The following is a 15,658-nucleotide window of genomic DNA, read 5'->3' as shown; positions in this document are numbered from 1 at the left end:
TGATTCCCAAGGAACATAGAGTCCCATGGAGATGGTAGGTGGGGGTGTTGCTCCCCTCACTCCTGTGGCAGACTACAGACTGCTGAGCTTTTTGGAGAGCCCCTCTGCACCTATAGCCCAGGCACTGCTGTCAGTGATGATTTGGGAACTTCTTGAGGGAAGAGCATTGGGTGGTCAGCTCATGCAGGCTCACTTGCTCTCCCCAAAACCTGAGCTGAAGTGGCAGGTGCCATACTGGTTATGTATCCATTGTGGGTCTCTATTCTTCCCAGGGAATCTCAGCCCTGTGTTTCTGCATCACTAGATCCTCCACAAACATTCCCAAGAACTCAGACTGCAAATCCCACAGGGGACAGGTGGGACTCTGGGGAGCTATGGGATTCCTGGAGGTGTAGCCCTCAGGAGAAGGGAGAGTGTGTGTGCCAATATACCCCTTCAGATAAAATAAACCAATAATTTGTTTGCTCTCCTTGCCTGAGAGCTCCCCACTTGTGATAAGAGGTTGACTGTCCCCCTCCCAGTAGAGATACAGGCATGGTGCTGGGATCTGAAGGGGAGGAGTGTGGTTCTGCACCAGCAGGCAGGTAGGTGATACTGGTGCCTGGGAATAAACATGGAAAGGGAGTCTTCTCCTACCCCCTCACTCACTGCTCCAGATAGACCCTTGGCTGTCTCTACTGGGAGTTGGTAGAAGTGTACCTGGGGATGGTTTTTCAGGGATACTAGGGGAGAGCTGCCCTCCCATTGATGGTGTGCCTACTGGCCAAGGCTTGCACAAGGGTCAGAGTTTATCCTCCTCCCCATATGGGGCAGCAGCATTCCCATAACAGAATGCAGATGAGTATCAGAGCTGCTGAGGGAAGAGGTTCTATCCCAAGGCCATTTTAGTGGTAGCTACAGGATGGGTGTTTTCTGCAGACCTCCATTGCACTACAGCCTAGAGATGAAGGACAATGTCTATCTGAACTGAAGGTCACAAGCTCTGTGACAAGGGTGTGATAGGAAACTGGATTGCCTTCCTGCCTGCCCAGGATGTGGAGGTGGTACACTGCTTCCCACTCTGGTGGAGACATCAGTGCATTTCACCATGAGCTCCCCTTTACACCCCCATCAGGGCAGGTGCTTCTGCTCATGATTGGGCTTTCCTAGGGAGAGCTTGGTCATTTAGTTCCACTCAGTTTTGTGTCCCCATCCAAAGCTTTGTGTCCTCTTCACGGTCTGTGACAACAGAAATCCCCTCCCAGAAAACTAAGACCAAATACCCATCAGCTTCTGTCATAGCCAGCTCTTACTGGGATGCAGATTGAATTGCACAACCAAATAAAAAACAGGCTGACAGAGGGCATAGAGCTAAGGAATGAGATAAACTTCCTGAGACCTACGCATTCCCATCCCCTCAGAAAGTACTATTCCTGCTCATATGCCCAATATATTGCTACTACAATCAGCATAATAAAGCCACCACACAAAAGCTATCTATAACCAAGAAACTCACACAGAGCTTTGACCCACAGAAGGCACATAAAGTTGAAGCCAAATGATCATACACAATATACAGTCACACCTTAAAAGGGGAGAAAATCCCAAATGAGAGTAAATTCAAAAGTAAAAAGTAACAGCTTCTCCAGATAAGAAGAAATCAGCATAAGAACTTTAGAAGTATGAAAAATCAGTATTTTGACACTCTCAAAGCATCACACTAGCTCCCTAGCAATGGATTCTAACCAATATAAAAATTTTGAAATGACAAAGAATTTAAAATATGAATTGTAAAGAAGCTCAATGAGGTACAAGAGAAAGTTGAAAACTAACATAAGGAAATCAGAAAAATAACTCAGGATGTGAATGAAACATTTACTAATGAGATAGATATTAAAAAATAAAAACCAAACAAATTCTAGAAATAAAAATGTATCAAAAGAACTATAAAATATAATTGAAATCTTTAACAAAAGACTAGTTCAAGCAGAATAAGTAATTTCAGAGTGTGAAGGCCAATTGTTTGAATTTACCTAGTCAGACAGAAATTTAAAAAAATATAAATTTTTAAAAATAAGCAAAGACTTTGAAAAATATAGAATGATGTAAAGTTACCACACACACAATATATAGACATTCCTGAGGGAGAAGAAAAAAAAATTAAAAGCCTGGAAAACCTATTCGAGGGAATAATTTAGGAAAACTTTCCTGGTCTTTCTAGAGAATTAGACATCCAGAGAGAAGACACCCAGAGAACACTTGGAAGATGCTCTGCAAGAGAAACCTCATAAAGGCATATCATCATTAGATTATCCATAGTCAATGTGAAGGAAAACATTCTAAAAGCAGCCAAGAGAGAAGTGTCTAATCTATAAAGGAAAACCCAAGAGACTAACAATGGACTTCTTAGCAGAAACCTTACAAGTCAGAAGAGGTTGGGGTCTTATGTTTAATCTTCTTAAATTAAACAAAACCCTGCCAGTCAAGAATTTTATATCCTGCTAAACTAAGCTGCATAAATGAAGAAGAAATAAAATTTTTCCCATACAAACAAATGCAAAGGGAATTTGTCACCACTAGACCAGCCCTACAAGAATTGCTTAAAGTTCTAAACATGGAAATAAATGGACAATACTCCCCATCATAAAAGCATATTAAAGTGAAAAACTCATAGAATATATAAAGCAATTACATAATTGAGACTAAAAAGCAACTGGGTAACAATTATCATGACAGGAACAAAACATCACCTATCAATATTAACCTTGGTAATAAATGGAGTAAATGTTCCACTTAAAAGATACATATTGGTGCTGGGTGTGATGGCTTACACTTGTAATCTCAGCACTTTGGTAGGCTGAGGCAGGAGAACTGCTTGAGACCAGGAGTTTGAGACCAGCCTAGGCAACATAGCAAGACCCCATCTCTATAAAAAATTAAAAAGAAATATTAGCCAGGTGTGATGGTACTTACCTATAATCCTACAACTTAGGAGGCTGAAGCAGGATAATCACTTGAGCCCAGGAGTTTGAAGCTGCAGTGAGCTATGAGTGCATTATGGCATTCCAGCCTGGGTGACAGAGTGAGACTGTCTGAAAAAAAAAAAAAAAAAGAAAGAAAAGATATATAGATTATAAGATTGGATAAGAGTAGCAACAGCTGAGGGGTCCTAACTAGTCACTAGAGCAGTGCATAAGGCAAACACCAGCTAAGATGGCCGGGAGAACAAGCTTGAACAAGGCAAGGCAGAGGTCTACTAAGGGAAATCCATTCTACAAAAGACAAGCGACGCAGGGGCTCTCTGAGGCCTAGAGCAGCATGCAAAAGAGCAACTCTTTCCAGGTAGCAGCTCCCTAGCTGCTGCCCCCACATGCTGCTGCCTCTGCAGCTGCTCTGCTTGCCCCACCCCAGCCCAGGTATGCTGAGCAGCTCCCAGTTCTTTCCCAATATCTGGGCAGTGCTGTTGAGATGAAGGAAGAGGAGAAGTGGACACAACAGGTCCTGGCTCTTAAGATCTGCAGTTATGAGTTGCTTTTGCAATCACTGTAGGTCATTGTGCAACTCACTGGTCTCTGGGCTCCTGATTTCTGGACATCTATAAAATGCAGACACTGATGATGCCACTTAACTCACAGAGCTGCAGTAAGAAGAGTGCAGATGAGATCAAGGCCCGATAGTGGTCTGCAAACTATAGTGATGGATGTGCATAGTGTTGTGAATATCAATGGCAGGTTTCCGGAACGCAGGTGGGGATAAGAGTGAGTGAGTCAATAAAGAAGAAAATTGCCCCACTTCTTGAAGGGAGTTTTTGGGGCTGGGCAGCTCAGGGTGCAGGGAAGGCATAAATAGTGAGTGCCTGCCAAGCAAAGGCTAGTTTGTTTGGAGCTCCTCAGGCCTAAGAAGAATAAACCTGTAAGTGTCTCTCTTCTTGCCTTAAAAAAAATTTTTTTTTATTTTCTTTGCATCCTGTAAATATTCCCCTGCCCACCTGGGCAGTTCAACCTACTGGTGTGGAGGAAGGGAAGCTCTGTGTAGCTGTTCTAAGAGGCATGGACACGGGAGGTGGGAAGACCAGGAGGTCTTATGGTGCTGTTCTGCCCCTTATTCAGTAGCCTCAGCCCAGGGCGGGATTTGCTTTCTGAACTGGGTTGGGGGGGGGTCACAGGGTGGAGGAGGGGGTGTGACACCATCTAGACCTCAGATGCCACTGTGTGGAAGCCTCAGGTGGAAAAATGCAATTCTAATTTCTCTCTAGGCTGTTTTCTGCCCTGATTTCTTCAGAAAGGACAGTGGAGGAGAGACAAACCCAGGCACTCACCGGCTGGGGTTCTAAACCCATCCTGGTGCCAAATGCCTGTGGAAAAGCAGGGAAAATTGCCTTCTCATTGCTTCAGGTCTTTACTGTAAAAAAATATACTTACTGGAGTAGGTCTCTGATTTTCCAACCCATATTCAGAGGAGATACTCTTTTCACTGAAAGTGTACTCTGAAAGCTTAGCATAAACTGGGCACTGCAGGGTTTGAGGGGGACGACGACTCTGCCCACTCCATCTGCTACCCCAGCTAAGATGCGTCATCTGAATCCTGGGTCTGAAAACTGGGGTCTGCCCTCTCCCAGGGTCCTTCATGTCGCAGTGGCTGGTGGTGTCTCTGCCATCTTGAGCTTGCAGACAGAATGCCTATTGCCTTTTATTCTTCCCCAGAATCAGGCACAGGGCCCCAGGGTTGAGGCAGCTGCAGGCCACAGAACAGTGCCCTTGTTCTGGCTGGGCTCATGATTGAGCCTCTGCCAGAACAGGTGCAACCAGGTAGCTGCTGCTGGCTGGGAGCTCACTCAGCTGTTTCCAGAGACTCCCAGGACACCCGAGGAAGTGGTGAATTCAAAATTGAAAGAGGCTAGTGAGAAATAGGGGTCATCCACAGCCCAGAATCACCAGTAGTCAGCAAAGAAAGCACTCCTCTGGGCAGGAAGCCCCTCCCTTGCCACCACCCCACTTGGCCTGGCGACCCCCTTCTTTGCGCAAGTTCCTCTGGCTGTGTTCCCAGCCTCTGCGGATCTGATCAGCTCTTTTCACTCTCATAACTACAGTTTCTCTTTGAGAGAAAAGATGCCCAACACAGGGACTATCCCAGGTCCTGCTGTTATCCTAATCTCAGTTCCTGACCCTCTTAGATGGTGAATGGGTGCCCTGTTGGATAGTTGCTCTTTCTTACCCGCAAAACTAGCCTTCTGTCCGACTCAGCCTACCTGGCATGTCCTCTTTCCACATAAGACTTTTTTTCTTTTGTAGACAGAGTCTTTCTCTCTTGCCCAGGCTGGAGTGGAGTGGTATAATCTGGGCTCACTGCAACCTCTGCCTCCCAGGTTCAAGTGATTCTCCTGCCTCAGCCTCCTGAGTAGCTGGGATTACAGCACGCACCACCACACCTGGCTAATTTTATGTATTTTTGGTAAAGATGGGATTTCACCATGCTGGCCAGGCTGGTCTCAAACTTCTGACCTCAGGTGATCCACCTGCCTCGACCTGCCAGACTGCTGGGATTACAGGCATGAACCACCCTGCCCAGTCTCCACATAAGACTTCTTTTCCAAGCCCTTTCAGATGATCTGGGAAGAGCTCTAGGTGTCTCAGGATTTCTCCTGCTGCTAGTTTAGTGTCTCTGAAAACTTTCACCTGAGTTCCCTCTGGGACATTTCTCTAGAGACAGCATCTGGTTCAGGAATGGCAAACTGCCAGGCAAATGTGCACCACACTCCCAGCCTGTGCTCAGGAAGGACATCACTAAGCATTCAGGGCTCTGGCTCATTTTCAGACTAGCACTGTCAGTGCCTGTACGAATCCATGCAAGGCAGCAAGTGAGGAGAAACAGGCTTGCCTTATCAGTGTTAAGCCAACCACCTCAGTGGCACAGACAGGGGGACAGGCAGTCTAGGGAGTGGTGGGGGGTCCTGCACAGAGGCACAATGAACTCTTCTTGATGTACAGATGGCCCCAGTGAGGAATGCTACATTCTAGCCACTGTGCCAAAAGTAGTGCCCAAGGGAAGGCACAAGAAGGGAAGACATGAGCGCCTGGGAATACAGGGATGCTGCTGTCAACCTATCTCAGAGTTCCAGCTGGGTAACTCATGCCCTCCACCCAGATCATGTGCCCACCTTGTCCCTAAACTGCTTTTGGATTCCTGCTGCTCTGGGCCCCACTACAGAGGAGAGAAGGCGAACATGGGGGTTTCTCATCACTTCTAGAAGCTGAGCCAAGCCCTAAACCATGTCCTCAAAGCATGAGCATGTCTTTTCTCTTTCTGTTCACCTCTCCAGGCCATGCTGCCTTTCCTCCTCTCCGCACTGGTCCTGCTCACACAGCCCCTGGGCTACCTGGAAGCAGAAATGAGGACCTACTCCCAAAGAACAGCGACCAATGCTTGCACCCTGGTCATGTGCAGCTCAGTGGAGAGTGGCCTGCCTGGTCGTGATGGACGGGATGGGAGAGAGGGCCCTCGGGGAGAGAAGGGGGACCCAGGTAGCGTGGGGCCATGGGCTTATCCTGCTGGGGAGGAGTGGTCTTTGGAGTTGTAACCAGCCCAGCAACTCTGGGTACTTTGTTATGGAAGTCTTGGAGATGTGTTTCTTCCTCCCAAGAAGGTGGGTTCCACACTACTCCACCAGCTGACAAACAGGGGGCTGTGCTGAGCCCCCATGTGCTCCTCCAGCACCCAACTGCCCTAGCTCCTCCTCTAGGATCCCCAGATCCTTCCCATCCCAAGACCAAGCAAACAGGGGGTGAATTACTGATACTGGGGGCCTTCTAGAGCCCTGTGCCAGCAATTAGCAGTTGTTCATTCCAATTAAATGGTGCCTGTGAAGGGCATTAAGTATTTTTCTTTTTTTTCAAGACAGAGTCTTGCTCTGTCACCCAGACTGGAGGCCAGTGGTGCAGTCTTGGCTTACTGCAACCTCTGCCTCCCGGGTTCAAGCAGAGTTCCTTCCTCAGCCTCCCGAGTAGCTGGGATTAAAGGCACCCAACACGGAGCCCTGCTAATTTTTGTATTTTCAGTACAGACAGGGTTTCACCATGTTGGCCAAGCTGGTCTCTAATTCCTGACCTCGTGATCTGCCCGCCTCGGCCTCCCAAAGTGCTGGGATTACAGGAGTGAGCCACCGCGCCTGGCCTAAATATTTTTAATATTTAATTAAATTCCACTGAATGAAGGATGAGAAAAGATGGGGCTCCGTGGCTCCATTCTCAAGCCTATTCAAGAGGATTTGCCCTAATACATTACAGGGAGAGAAAGGGCACTCACATTTCTTTGTCCACCCCTGTGCTTGGGCATTCACTTGAGCCGTTCATTTAATCCTCCCAAGAGTCTTACAGGGGACATATTAATCTCCTTTGACAGGTAAGAAAATGACGACGCAGAGAGGCTAAGTAACAACCATTCCGGAGGCGGAAAGGACGAGGGCTCTGTACCAGGCTGGCCTGGGTTTGACTGCTGGCTCCATCTCCACTGGGAGAGACCCTCAGTGTCACTGAGTTCATTTTTTAATCTGATAATAGGAATGATATCTGCCACGCAATGGTGAATAATTGAGCCAAAAGCTTTATTTTTTATTGAGTCTTTGGGATAAAGTTGCATTTCCTGCTGTACCAAATAGGTGAATCATCTTGAACTTAGCAGAGGTACTGACGAGTCAGGGAATTGTCCCTGGAAATTCTGCTCCCTCTTGTAGGGGAGGATCTGGGTCTTATTTTCAAGAAAGGAGAATTCCATGAATCAGCAGCATGAACCAAGGGACCTCTGTGATAGTGGGCAGGGCTTCAAAGGGATCAGATAGTCCTTAACTTTGAGGAAAGATGAAGCAACATCCCCAGGCTTTGTGGGGTAAGTGGCGAGTGAGCATCTGCCTGTCCCTTACAGACAGAAAGTGGCTCCCAATGTGAATGGGATGGGGCTTGGGGAAGGCCGCCCAGCGGGGAACTCAGAATAGGGTGGGGTTCACCTTGGCAGCTCTTTCTCGGAGATTCCCAACTCATCTGGCTTCCAGTGGGGGCCCCAGATTCAAATCTCGGGGATCTTTCCCACAATGACCCTCCAAGTTTGCTGCCTGGAGCATGGCCAAGGCCTTCCTTTCCCACGTATGTGCCTCACCCCATGCACATTGCAGGCCTGGCTTTGGGTCAGTACGTGGACAGAGGGCAGCACATAGTAAGGCTGCGGGATGAGGCTCCACTCCAGCTCCTCAATTGCAGTGTCTCCAGTCACTCCACTGTTAAAGGTCTGAGGATGGATGTCCTGGGAGGCCTGGAGCATCCTCAGAATCCTGACCCTATAGGTTTGTGTGGGGCCAAAATCTGTCACCTGACCACCACCCCTGCGGAGTTGGAAGCATGTGGTTCCCAGAGCTTGCTATGGGAAAATTGGGACTGGAAGAAGAGACTTTTGAGCAGGGGTGGAGGGTGGAGCTTGAGTCACTCTGACCAGTAACCCAGACATATAATGGAGGGCAAATAAGTTGCAGATCCTGCCTCTGCGGGGAACAATTCCTTATTACTCAGCACCTCCAGCATTCCTGCCCAGAAAGATTTTCTGGGAGAGTCCCTCCAGGGATGCTCGTCTCCCTTGGACAAACCACACACCTTACAGCAGCCCATGAGTCCCGGCAGGACCGCCCCGCACCTCTGCTGCTCCTCTGACCTCAGTGCCCCAACCCCTACTCAGCTCCAACCACACAGTTTCTTGCTGGTCCCCGGCCACGCTCAGCCCCCTACCTCCTTGAGGCCTTGCCATTTGCTCTTCTCATAGCTGTCCCTGCGGCTCATACGTCACCTCCTTCAGGGCCTTACTCCCCAATCACTCTCTCAGTGAAGCCCTTCTGATCCAGCCTACTGAAAACAGACCCTACCCCAACACACCATATGCTTTACTTTTCCCTGTGGCATTGTATCTAACATATCATCTATTGTACATTTTTAATATTTTATTATCTGTTTCTACAAGATAGAGTTGAAGCTCCCCAGAGAAGGGCTGTTTATCCACAGTGTTAAGGACAGTGGCTGGCATGTAGTAGGTCCAGAGATATTTATGGAATGAGTGAATGGAAGATGGAAGGGGAGGAGGGGTTTTAGGAGTCAAGACAGCTAAGGGCTGGGCCGTAAAGCTCCATTTCGGGTGTGCTCAGGTGCAGGGCTAGGCCCTGGGGATACTAGGATACACATGAGTGCTTTGAAAGGCACAGGTGCAGGGTTTGGGGAGGTGCCCCTCCTCCACTCTGATGCTCTTATGGCCTCCACAGTTTGTGTGACAAGAACAGGCGGGCTCTAATGCTCCCTTCTGAAGAGTGATGTTTTTCTCTGGGTCTATCTTCCTGCTGCCGGACTGGCCAGGGTGAAGCCCAAGCGAGGCTCCATCTGAGGTCAGGACATCCTGCCTTGAGCACAATGTGCTGTTGGGTGTCAAGGATGTGGCCCGTCCTATAACCCTCTGTGCTCCTGTTTCATCCCTCATAAGGATTGCAACCAAGAGCCGGACCCAGGTCATGGAATTCCACTGGGCATGGAATTCAGATGTTTCCAGGTGGTGGTGCTGCTGGGATACACCAAGCACAGAATCTTCCACCCATCCAGCAGATTCTCCGTTACTCTCACCACAACCACACGTTCGTGCCCCCCACAATCCCCCTGGCCACCACGGAGGCCTGGCCTCCTCTGCCATGGGAGCATGGTTTCCAAGTGTGAAATGTCATTTCCCCTCTGCAAATCTTCCTAAATTCTCCTTGCCCTTAAAATTCCACTTTCTCTTTGAGGAAGACAGCTCTGAGTGTGTGTGTGCTGGTGTGGGGATGCTCGGATGAGATGAAGGACCCTTCATGCATTGTCTTCCTCTCCCGTTACCCTTGTCTCACAGTATATGATGAACCCTTTGCTGAGGACCTGAGGCTATGCTCAGATTTGCATCTGGCCCAGTGCTAGGTATAATGTAGATGCTGTATAGATGGCTCTTAGTGAACAAATAAATGAACAAATGGACCAATAACTGAATGAACAAGTTAGCACCACCTGTCTGGTGCCACTTCTGGTTGGATTCCCTGATATATATATGTAAAGCAAGAAGTGTATGATCACAGGTAAGAGCTGAGAGATTGCCTGCCTTCAATACAGTGGCCTTGGGTCAGGGGAAGGAGCACCTCATAGAAAGTCAGACAGGTCTTGGCTTTAAACCACCTCCAACTCTGGAAAGCTTCTTCCTCTCCTATAAAGTGGGCATGCCAATACCCGTTTCCTGGATCGCCACTGGACCCGGGTGTGTGACGATGGAAGTGTCATGCTCTGCAGAACCCTGAAGGAAGGCTGGGGGCCGATCCTGCAGGCGGCTGGTCCTTCCTGGATCTAGGGCCAGGTCTTTGTCCATTTCTTCTGCTGCTACAGGTTTGCCAGGAGCTACAGGGCAAGCAGGGATGCCTGGACAAGCTGGCCCAGTTGGGCCCAAAGGGGACAATGGCTCTGTTGGAGAACCTGGACCGAAGGGAGACGCTGGGCCAAGTGGTGAGCAACTGGGCGTTGACTTCAGGTATTTCCAGGTGGTGGTGCGGCTGCAAGGATGTGCCAGCGGGCACGCACAGTGCCCATCCCAGGAAGAAGGAAGAAGGTTGTCTGAAGGTGGCACTGGGTCATTTCAGGACAGATGGGGGCTGCTGTTGGGAGGACAACCTCTGTTATTACCCTCACCTTACTACATGCTCTTCCTGCCAAGAGGGCTCAATGTTACTGACCGGGCTGGTGCTTTTCCTTAGGACCTCCAGGACCTCCCGGTGTGCCTGGTCCAGCTGGAAGAGAAGGTCCCTTGGGGAAGCAGGGGAACGTAGGACCTCAGGGCAAGCCAGGCCCGAAAGGAGAAGCTGGGCCCAAAGGTAGGTGGCTGGTCTGTGGTTGGTCTGAGAGCGGAAGGGAAGATGGATAAGAGTCCGTGATGTGACCTGAGGCGTGCTCAGAGTGCCAGGGAGGGCCCAGACCCTCAGTGATGCAAAGGCCTTGCAACGCACTCTCCCAATCCCCACAATAACAATAGTTTCCTCTCACTCTTCACAGAGGGCCCCAGAAAGCGAGGATAGTCTCCCCACTTTCTCTGACCCTAAAGTTGTGGGTAAAGAGCTCCGTTGCTAAGAAAACCACACCCACTGAATGCACTCTCAGCTGTGTTTGTTCCTGTGTGTTCCTTCCTCAGGAGAAGTAGGTGCCCCAGGCATGCAGGGCTCAGCCGGGGCAAGAGGCCCCACAGGTCTTAAGGGAGAGCGAGGTGCCCCTGGTGAACGTGGAGCCCCTGGAAACACAGGGGCAGCAGGTGAGCAGTGGAAAGAGCTGGGGCTGGGCTGGGTCCAGTTCTCCTGTGCCCACTGTGCCCGCTTGGAGCTGTCAATGCCTACCCTCCCACACCCACAAAGGCAGAGCTGGCATTGCTGGACCACAGGGAGGATCTTATCCAAGGAGGGTGCATGAGGAGGCGCTGGGGATGGTTCCTATCTAGGGAGAGTGTGGTGCTGAGCAACAGAGAAATCTGTATACAGGGAAGGTTAGTTGTTGGGTGGTGGGGCCGTTTTACACAGCGGGGTTGATTGCTGGGTGACAGGGACAGTCAGTGTACAGAAAGCTGCATAGCTGGGTACTGGGGACTGTCTGTTCCTGGGCAGTAAGGATAGTTAGTTCATGTACGGAAAGGTGAACATGCTAAGAAATGGCTACATGGCTCACCCAGTTCTTCTTTCACCCCAGGGTCTACTGGAGTCACGGGTCCCCAGGGAAGTCCAGGTGCCAGGGGACCCCCAGGATTGAAGGGGGACAAAGGTGTTCCTGGAGACAAAGGAGCAAAGGGAGAAAGTGGACTTCCAGGTAAGGTAGCAGCTTCTGGCTCGGGGAAGCCCCGCTGGGGCATGTGTGGGCAGAGAGGAAGCTCTCCTCAGCTCAGGGCAGCCCCTCCTCTGGGATGCGTGGTGGGTGGAACTCAGGAAAGGCTGACAGGCTGGAAGGCAGGAGCACTGGGCTCTGGTCTTAGCCACTTAGTACGCATGGGAAAGCAACCCGGGCAGCTTCTCCATCTGACCCTTGGGAGAACCACAAATGCCTTCCCAAGTTATAGGCATTAAAAACCCAGTGAATGGGAAACACATGAGTGTGTATTCCTGCCCTCAACTCCCCACCCAATGGAGATACCATTATATTCCAAGACTTTAAAGTCACAATGTCATCTGGTTCAGTATCAGTGAAGTACAGGGACCAATGTATCCATAGCAGAACCATAAGACATCCTTGCACAACAGAGGCCAGCTGTCAGCCGATGTGGGCTTGCCGTGGGTCAGCCCCACAATATGTGCTTGCAACTAGACATTCTTCCCTTGGGGCCCAGACTCTGAGTTCTTCCTTCGTTGTCTGGACAAGTCTTTACTTGGTTATTTTCTCCCCTGCAGATGTCACTTCTCTGAGGCAGCAGGTTGAGGCCTTACAGGGACAGGTACAGCGCCTCCAGGCTGCTTTCTCTCAGTATAAGAAAGGTGAGTTTGGATCTGAACCTGGGCCCAGCACTGGCATTGGGCCCCAGACTAGATCTCCACCTTGGTTTGCTCTTGGGCTGGGGCTCGCCCTTTGGCTGGTCCTGAGGGAGAGCCTGCCCGGGGTCTAGGCTGGGAATGAGCTGGGACCTGTGTAGGGCTGGACCTGGGCTGTGGCAGAAAGTGGGGCTCAGGCTGGGATGGGCTAGAGTAGGCAGCCACCTGGCTCCCAGAGCCGGAAGTAGCTCCAAGGGGGCAAAGGAGGAGGATGTGGCCCTATCACCAGCTCGCCAGGCTGGCAGTAGCATAGTCAAGGCCATCAAGCTCCTGAACCCCCCTCCGACCTCAATGCCACCTGTGCTCTGAGACAAACTGTTGTCCTGGGTCCAGTGCGATTCAGTGGAGTCTCTTTCCTGCCTCCTTGTGCTGGTTCCTCTGATAAACAAGGGGCTGCCCAACATGGGCTGCTCTTCTTACCTCTGGGGGCCAGGTATGAGAGTGCCCGGTGACACTGTTGCACATCCCAAGGCAGCAGAGAATCCAATCCAGGTGCTGTTCTAGGAGCTAGGGCTGGGGTTCTGCTCTGGGCGTACAAGGCAGGTGGGGGCCTGACCTTGGTATGTGGCCATCAGATATCTCCCTTTAGACATGCTTCTGGTTCAAACAAGGCAGGCTGCCTCTGGGCTCCAGCCACTGCTGGGCTCTGCCTGCAGCTCTGGAGGTGTTTTAGAGCATGAGTTTGCCCTAACCCTGGAATCCTGAAGAGTCAGAGGCCTCCAGGGGCACACACCTGAATGCCTGGTGCCTCTTACAATCTCCATATCAGTGCCCAACTGCCCCTACTCTCCTCTGCCCTTCCTCACATCAGCTTCGAGTTCAGGCAAATCTCATTGAGCCAAAAAATAAAAAATAAAGTTTTCTGAAGGAGTGGAGCACAAAGGGGCTGATTAGGTGTGACACAGGGTTGGCTTCTATGTGCTCAATCTCCGAGAAGAGAGTTTCAAGCATTTGGCATATGTCCCTTTCTGCATATGCTTGCACTCACTCTGAGGCACAGTGACAGAAACACACAGAGGAACATGGGCATATATGCCACCACATGTGTGTGTACTTAAACACCATCACTCACCCCACCTCCATCTACATACATGAGCTCACATGTTGTCTCTACAGCGCACACATCCAGATGAACTGTCATACTCCCATGTACCTTTGGATACATGCACATATATTCAAAGGCATGCCCATGTATGCACATGGCACATAAACCTAGTAATGGCACATGAACTCTTATGCTGGCTTTGTTCAGGGCTGCTCTGGGTGCCACCCTGAGCCCATGGAGAATCTTAAGGACGATGGGTCAGGGTGCAGCCTGCATTCTGAGCAGGCCAACAAGGCCAGGGGCACTGCCTTCTCTGACTTCCATTGACTTTGCGGATTTCCATGCATGGGCCCAGGAGCCACAAGGACAGACTGAAAAGAGGCACTTGACATGTCGCACAGGCAATGCTTTTGTGAACTGAGTCCTCATTTTAGAGATGAGGAAATGGAAACCCTGAAAAGGAACGTGACTTTCCCTTTCCCACGCAACAGCCATTGCCAGGGTGGATCGGAATGCCCGGTCTTCCAGTTCCCACCTAGGGCTGTCTCCAGCACTAACGCCACTCCCCTGCGTCTTGCTCACACATGCCCTCTTCAGATGCCCTCCTCCACTCCCTCAGCACCTGCCAGGCCGGCTGACTGGCTGGGGCATCACCCAGGTGCATACTAAGAGGCCGACATGAGGCTAGACCCAGAGCAGAGATCAGCATCTGGCAGCTTTCAGATGTCCTCCCCTCTTCCTGCTCTCCCCTTTCCTCACCCCATCACACAGCACAGACCCTCTCCGACAACCTCACATTCCCTACTGTTGTACGGGGTGACAGTGGGCTCGCTGCAGGGTGTTTTCTGTACTCTCAGAAACTGGCCTGGTCTACACCATCATCAACTTGGGGAACGTTGCTCAATTCTACATAGTAATTGAGAAATTGATTCTGGCATACAGCATGTGCCAAAATAGAAAGAGCATGTCTGAGCTTTGGTGTCGAACTGAGCGAGGTTGAATCCCTAACTGCACATTTGCTGCTTGTGTGACTTTGCACCTCTTAGCTTCTCTAAACTCCAGTGCTCTCAACTGTAAGTGGGGAAGCATGGTGTCACCTCGCAGGGTACGTCACGGGGTGGGGGCTGTTCTGGAATAGTGTCTCTCTTGCATTCTTTCCGGCGTCCTGATGTGGGGCCTGTTTGGGAGGTCTGAGAGGCTCAGGTAGGTGCGCAGAGGTCTCAGAGCCCCTGAGCTGTAGCCAGGCGATGCCACAACCCCAACCTGACTCTTTTCTTCCCTTAGTTGAGCTCTTCCCCAATGGCCAAAGTGTCGGGGAGAAGATCTTCAAGACAGCAGGTGTTGTGAAGCCATTTGCAGAGGCACAGCTCGTGTGCACACAGTTTGGTGGGCAGCTGGCCTCTCCACGCTCTGCTGCTGAGAATGCCGCCTTGCAACAGCTGGTCATAGCTCAGAACGAGGCTGCTTTCCTGAGCATGACTGACTCCAAGACCGAGGGCAAGTTCACCTACCCCACAGGGGAGCCCCTGGTCTATTCCAACTGGGCCCCAGGGGAGCCCAACAATGACGGCGGGTCAGAGGACTGTGTGGAGATCTTCACCAATGGCAAGTGGAATGACAGGGCTTGTGGAGAAAAGCGTCTTGTGGTCTGCGAGTTCTGAGTCAACCGGAGTGGGTGGGGCAATGCTGGGCTCAGGATCCTGACCAGCAAGTCAGGGCCTAGCCCCTCATGCTGCCAACATCCTAATAAAAAGGTGACCATCTGTGCTGGGAAGGACTTCTCTACAGAAGGTGGACAAAAGGTAGGGCTGCTGCAGGACACCGCACAGTGAAATGTGAGGCCGCCTTCACACTGGAAGCCATTTCAGGGGAAGAAGCGGCCAGCCTGCTTTCCCTATAAGGGACAAAAGCAGGTCTCCAATGTCCTCCCTGTCCCCAAACCAGATGACTCATTTTCAGCCCCTTTTCTCAAACCATCAGCTGCATTTGACCCTGCAGATCCCTCCTTCTTCTTTCAAGGACTTCCTTTTCCCAGCTTC

General features: G+C 50.5%; 1 protein-coding gene across 2 annotated transcripts; it reads left to right on the top strand.

Annotated features, from left to right (window-relative positions):
- The first annotated feature begins 3,606 nt into the window (after positions 1-3,606).
- SFTPD (surfactant protein D) lies at positions 3,607-15,393 on the top strand. 2 transcript variants are annotated; one of them, XM_017496920.2, is made up of 8 exons: positions 3,607-3,891; positions 6,299-6,500; positions 10,404-10,520; positions 10,769-10,885; positions 11,200-11,316; positions 11,745-11,861; positions 12,437-12,520; positions 14,904-15,393. In XM_017496920.2, exons 2-8 carry the CDS (start codon positions 6,302-6,304, stop codon positions 15,278-15,280), a joined length of 1,128 nt encoding a protein of 375 aa, XP_017352409.1. In that variant the 5' UTR covers positions 3,607-3,891; positions 6,299-6,301; the 3' UTR covers positions 15,281-15,393. The 2 variants fall into 2 exon arrangements, with proteins under 2 accessions (XP_017352409.1, XP_037583354.1); XM_037727426.1 differs by lacking the exon at positions 3,607-3,891 and adding an exon at positions 5,737-6,196.
- Positions 15,394-15,658: the final 265 nt, after the last annotated feature.

The sequence above is a fragment of the Cebus imitator genome, unplaced genomic scaffold (genome assembly GCF_001604975.1).
Source record: "Cebus imitator isolate Cc_AM_T3 unplaced genomic scaffold, Cebus_imitator-1.0 Scaffold11, whole genome shotgun sequence".
NCBI lineage: Eukaryota > Metazoa > Chordata > Mammalia > Primates > Cebidae > Cebus > Cebus imitator.
Note: the sequence above shows the minus strand (reverse complement) of the source record. Positions and strands in the feature narration are given on the sequence as shown.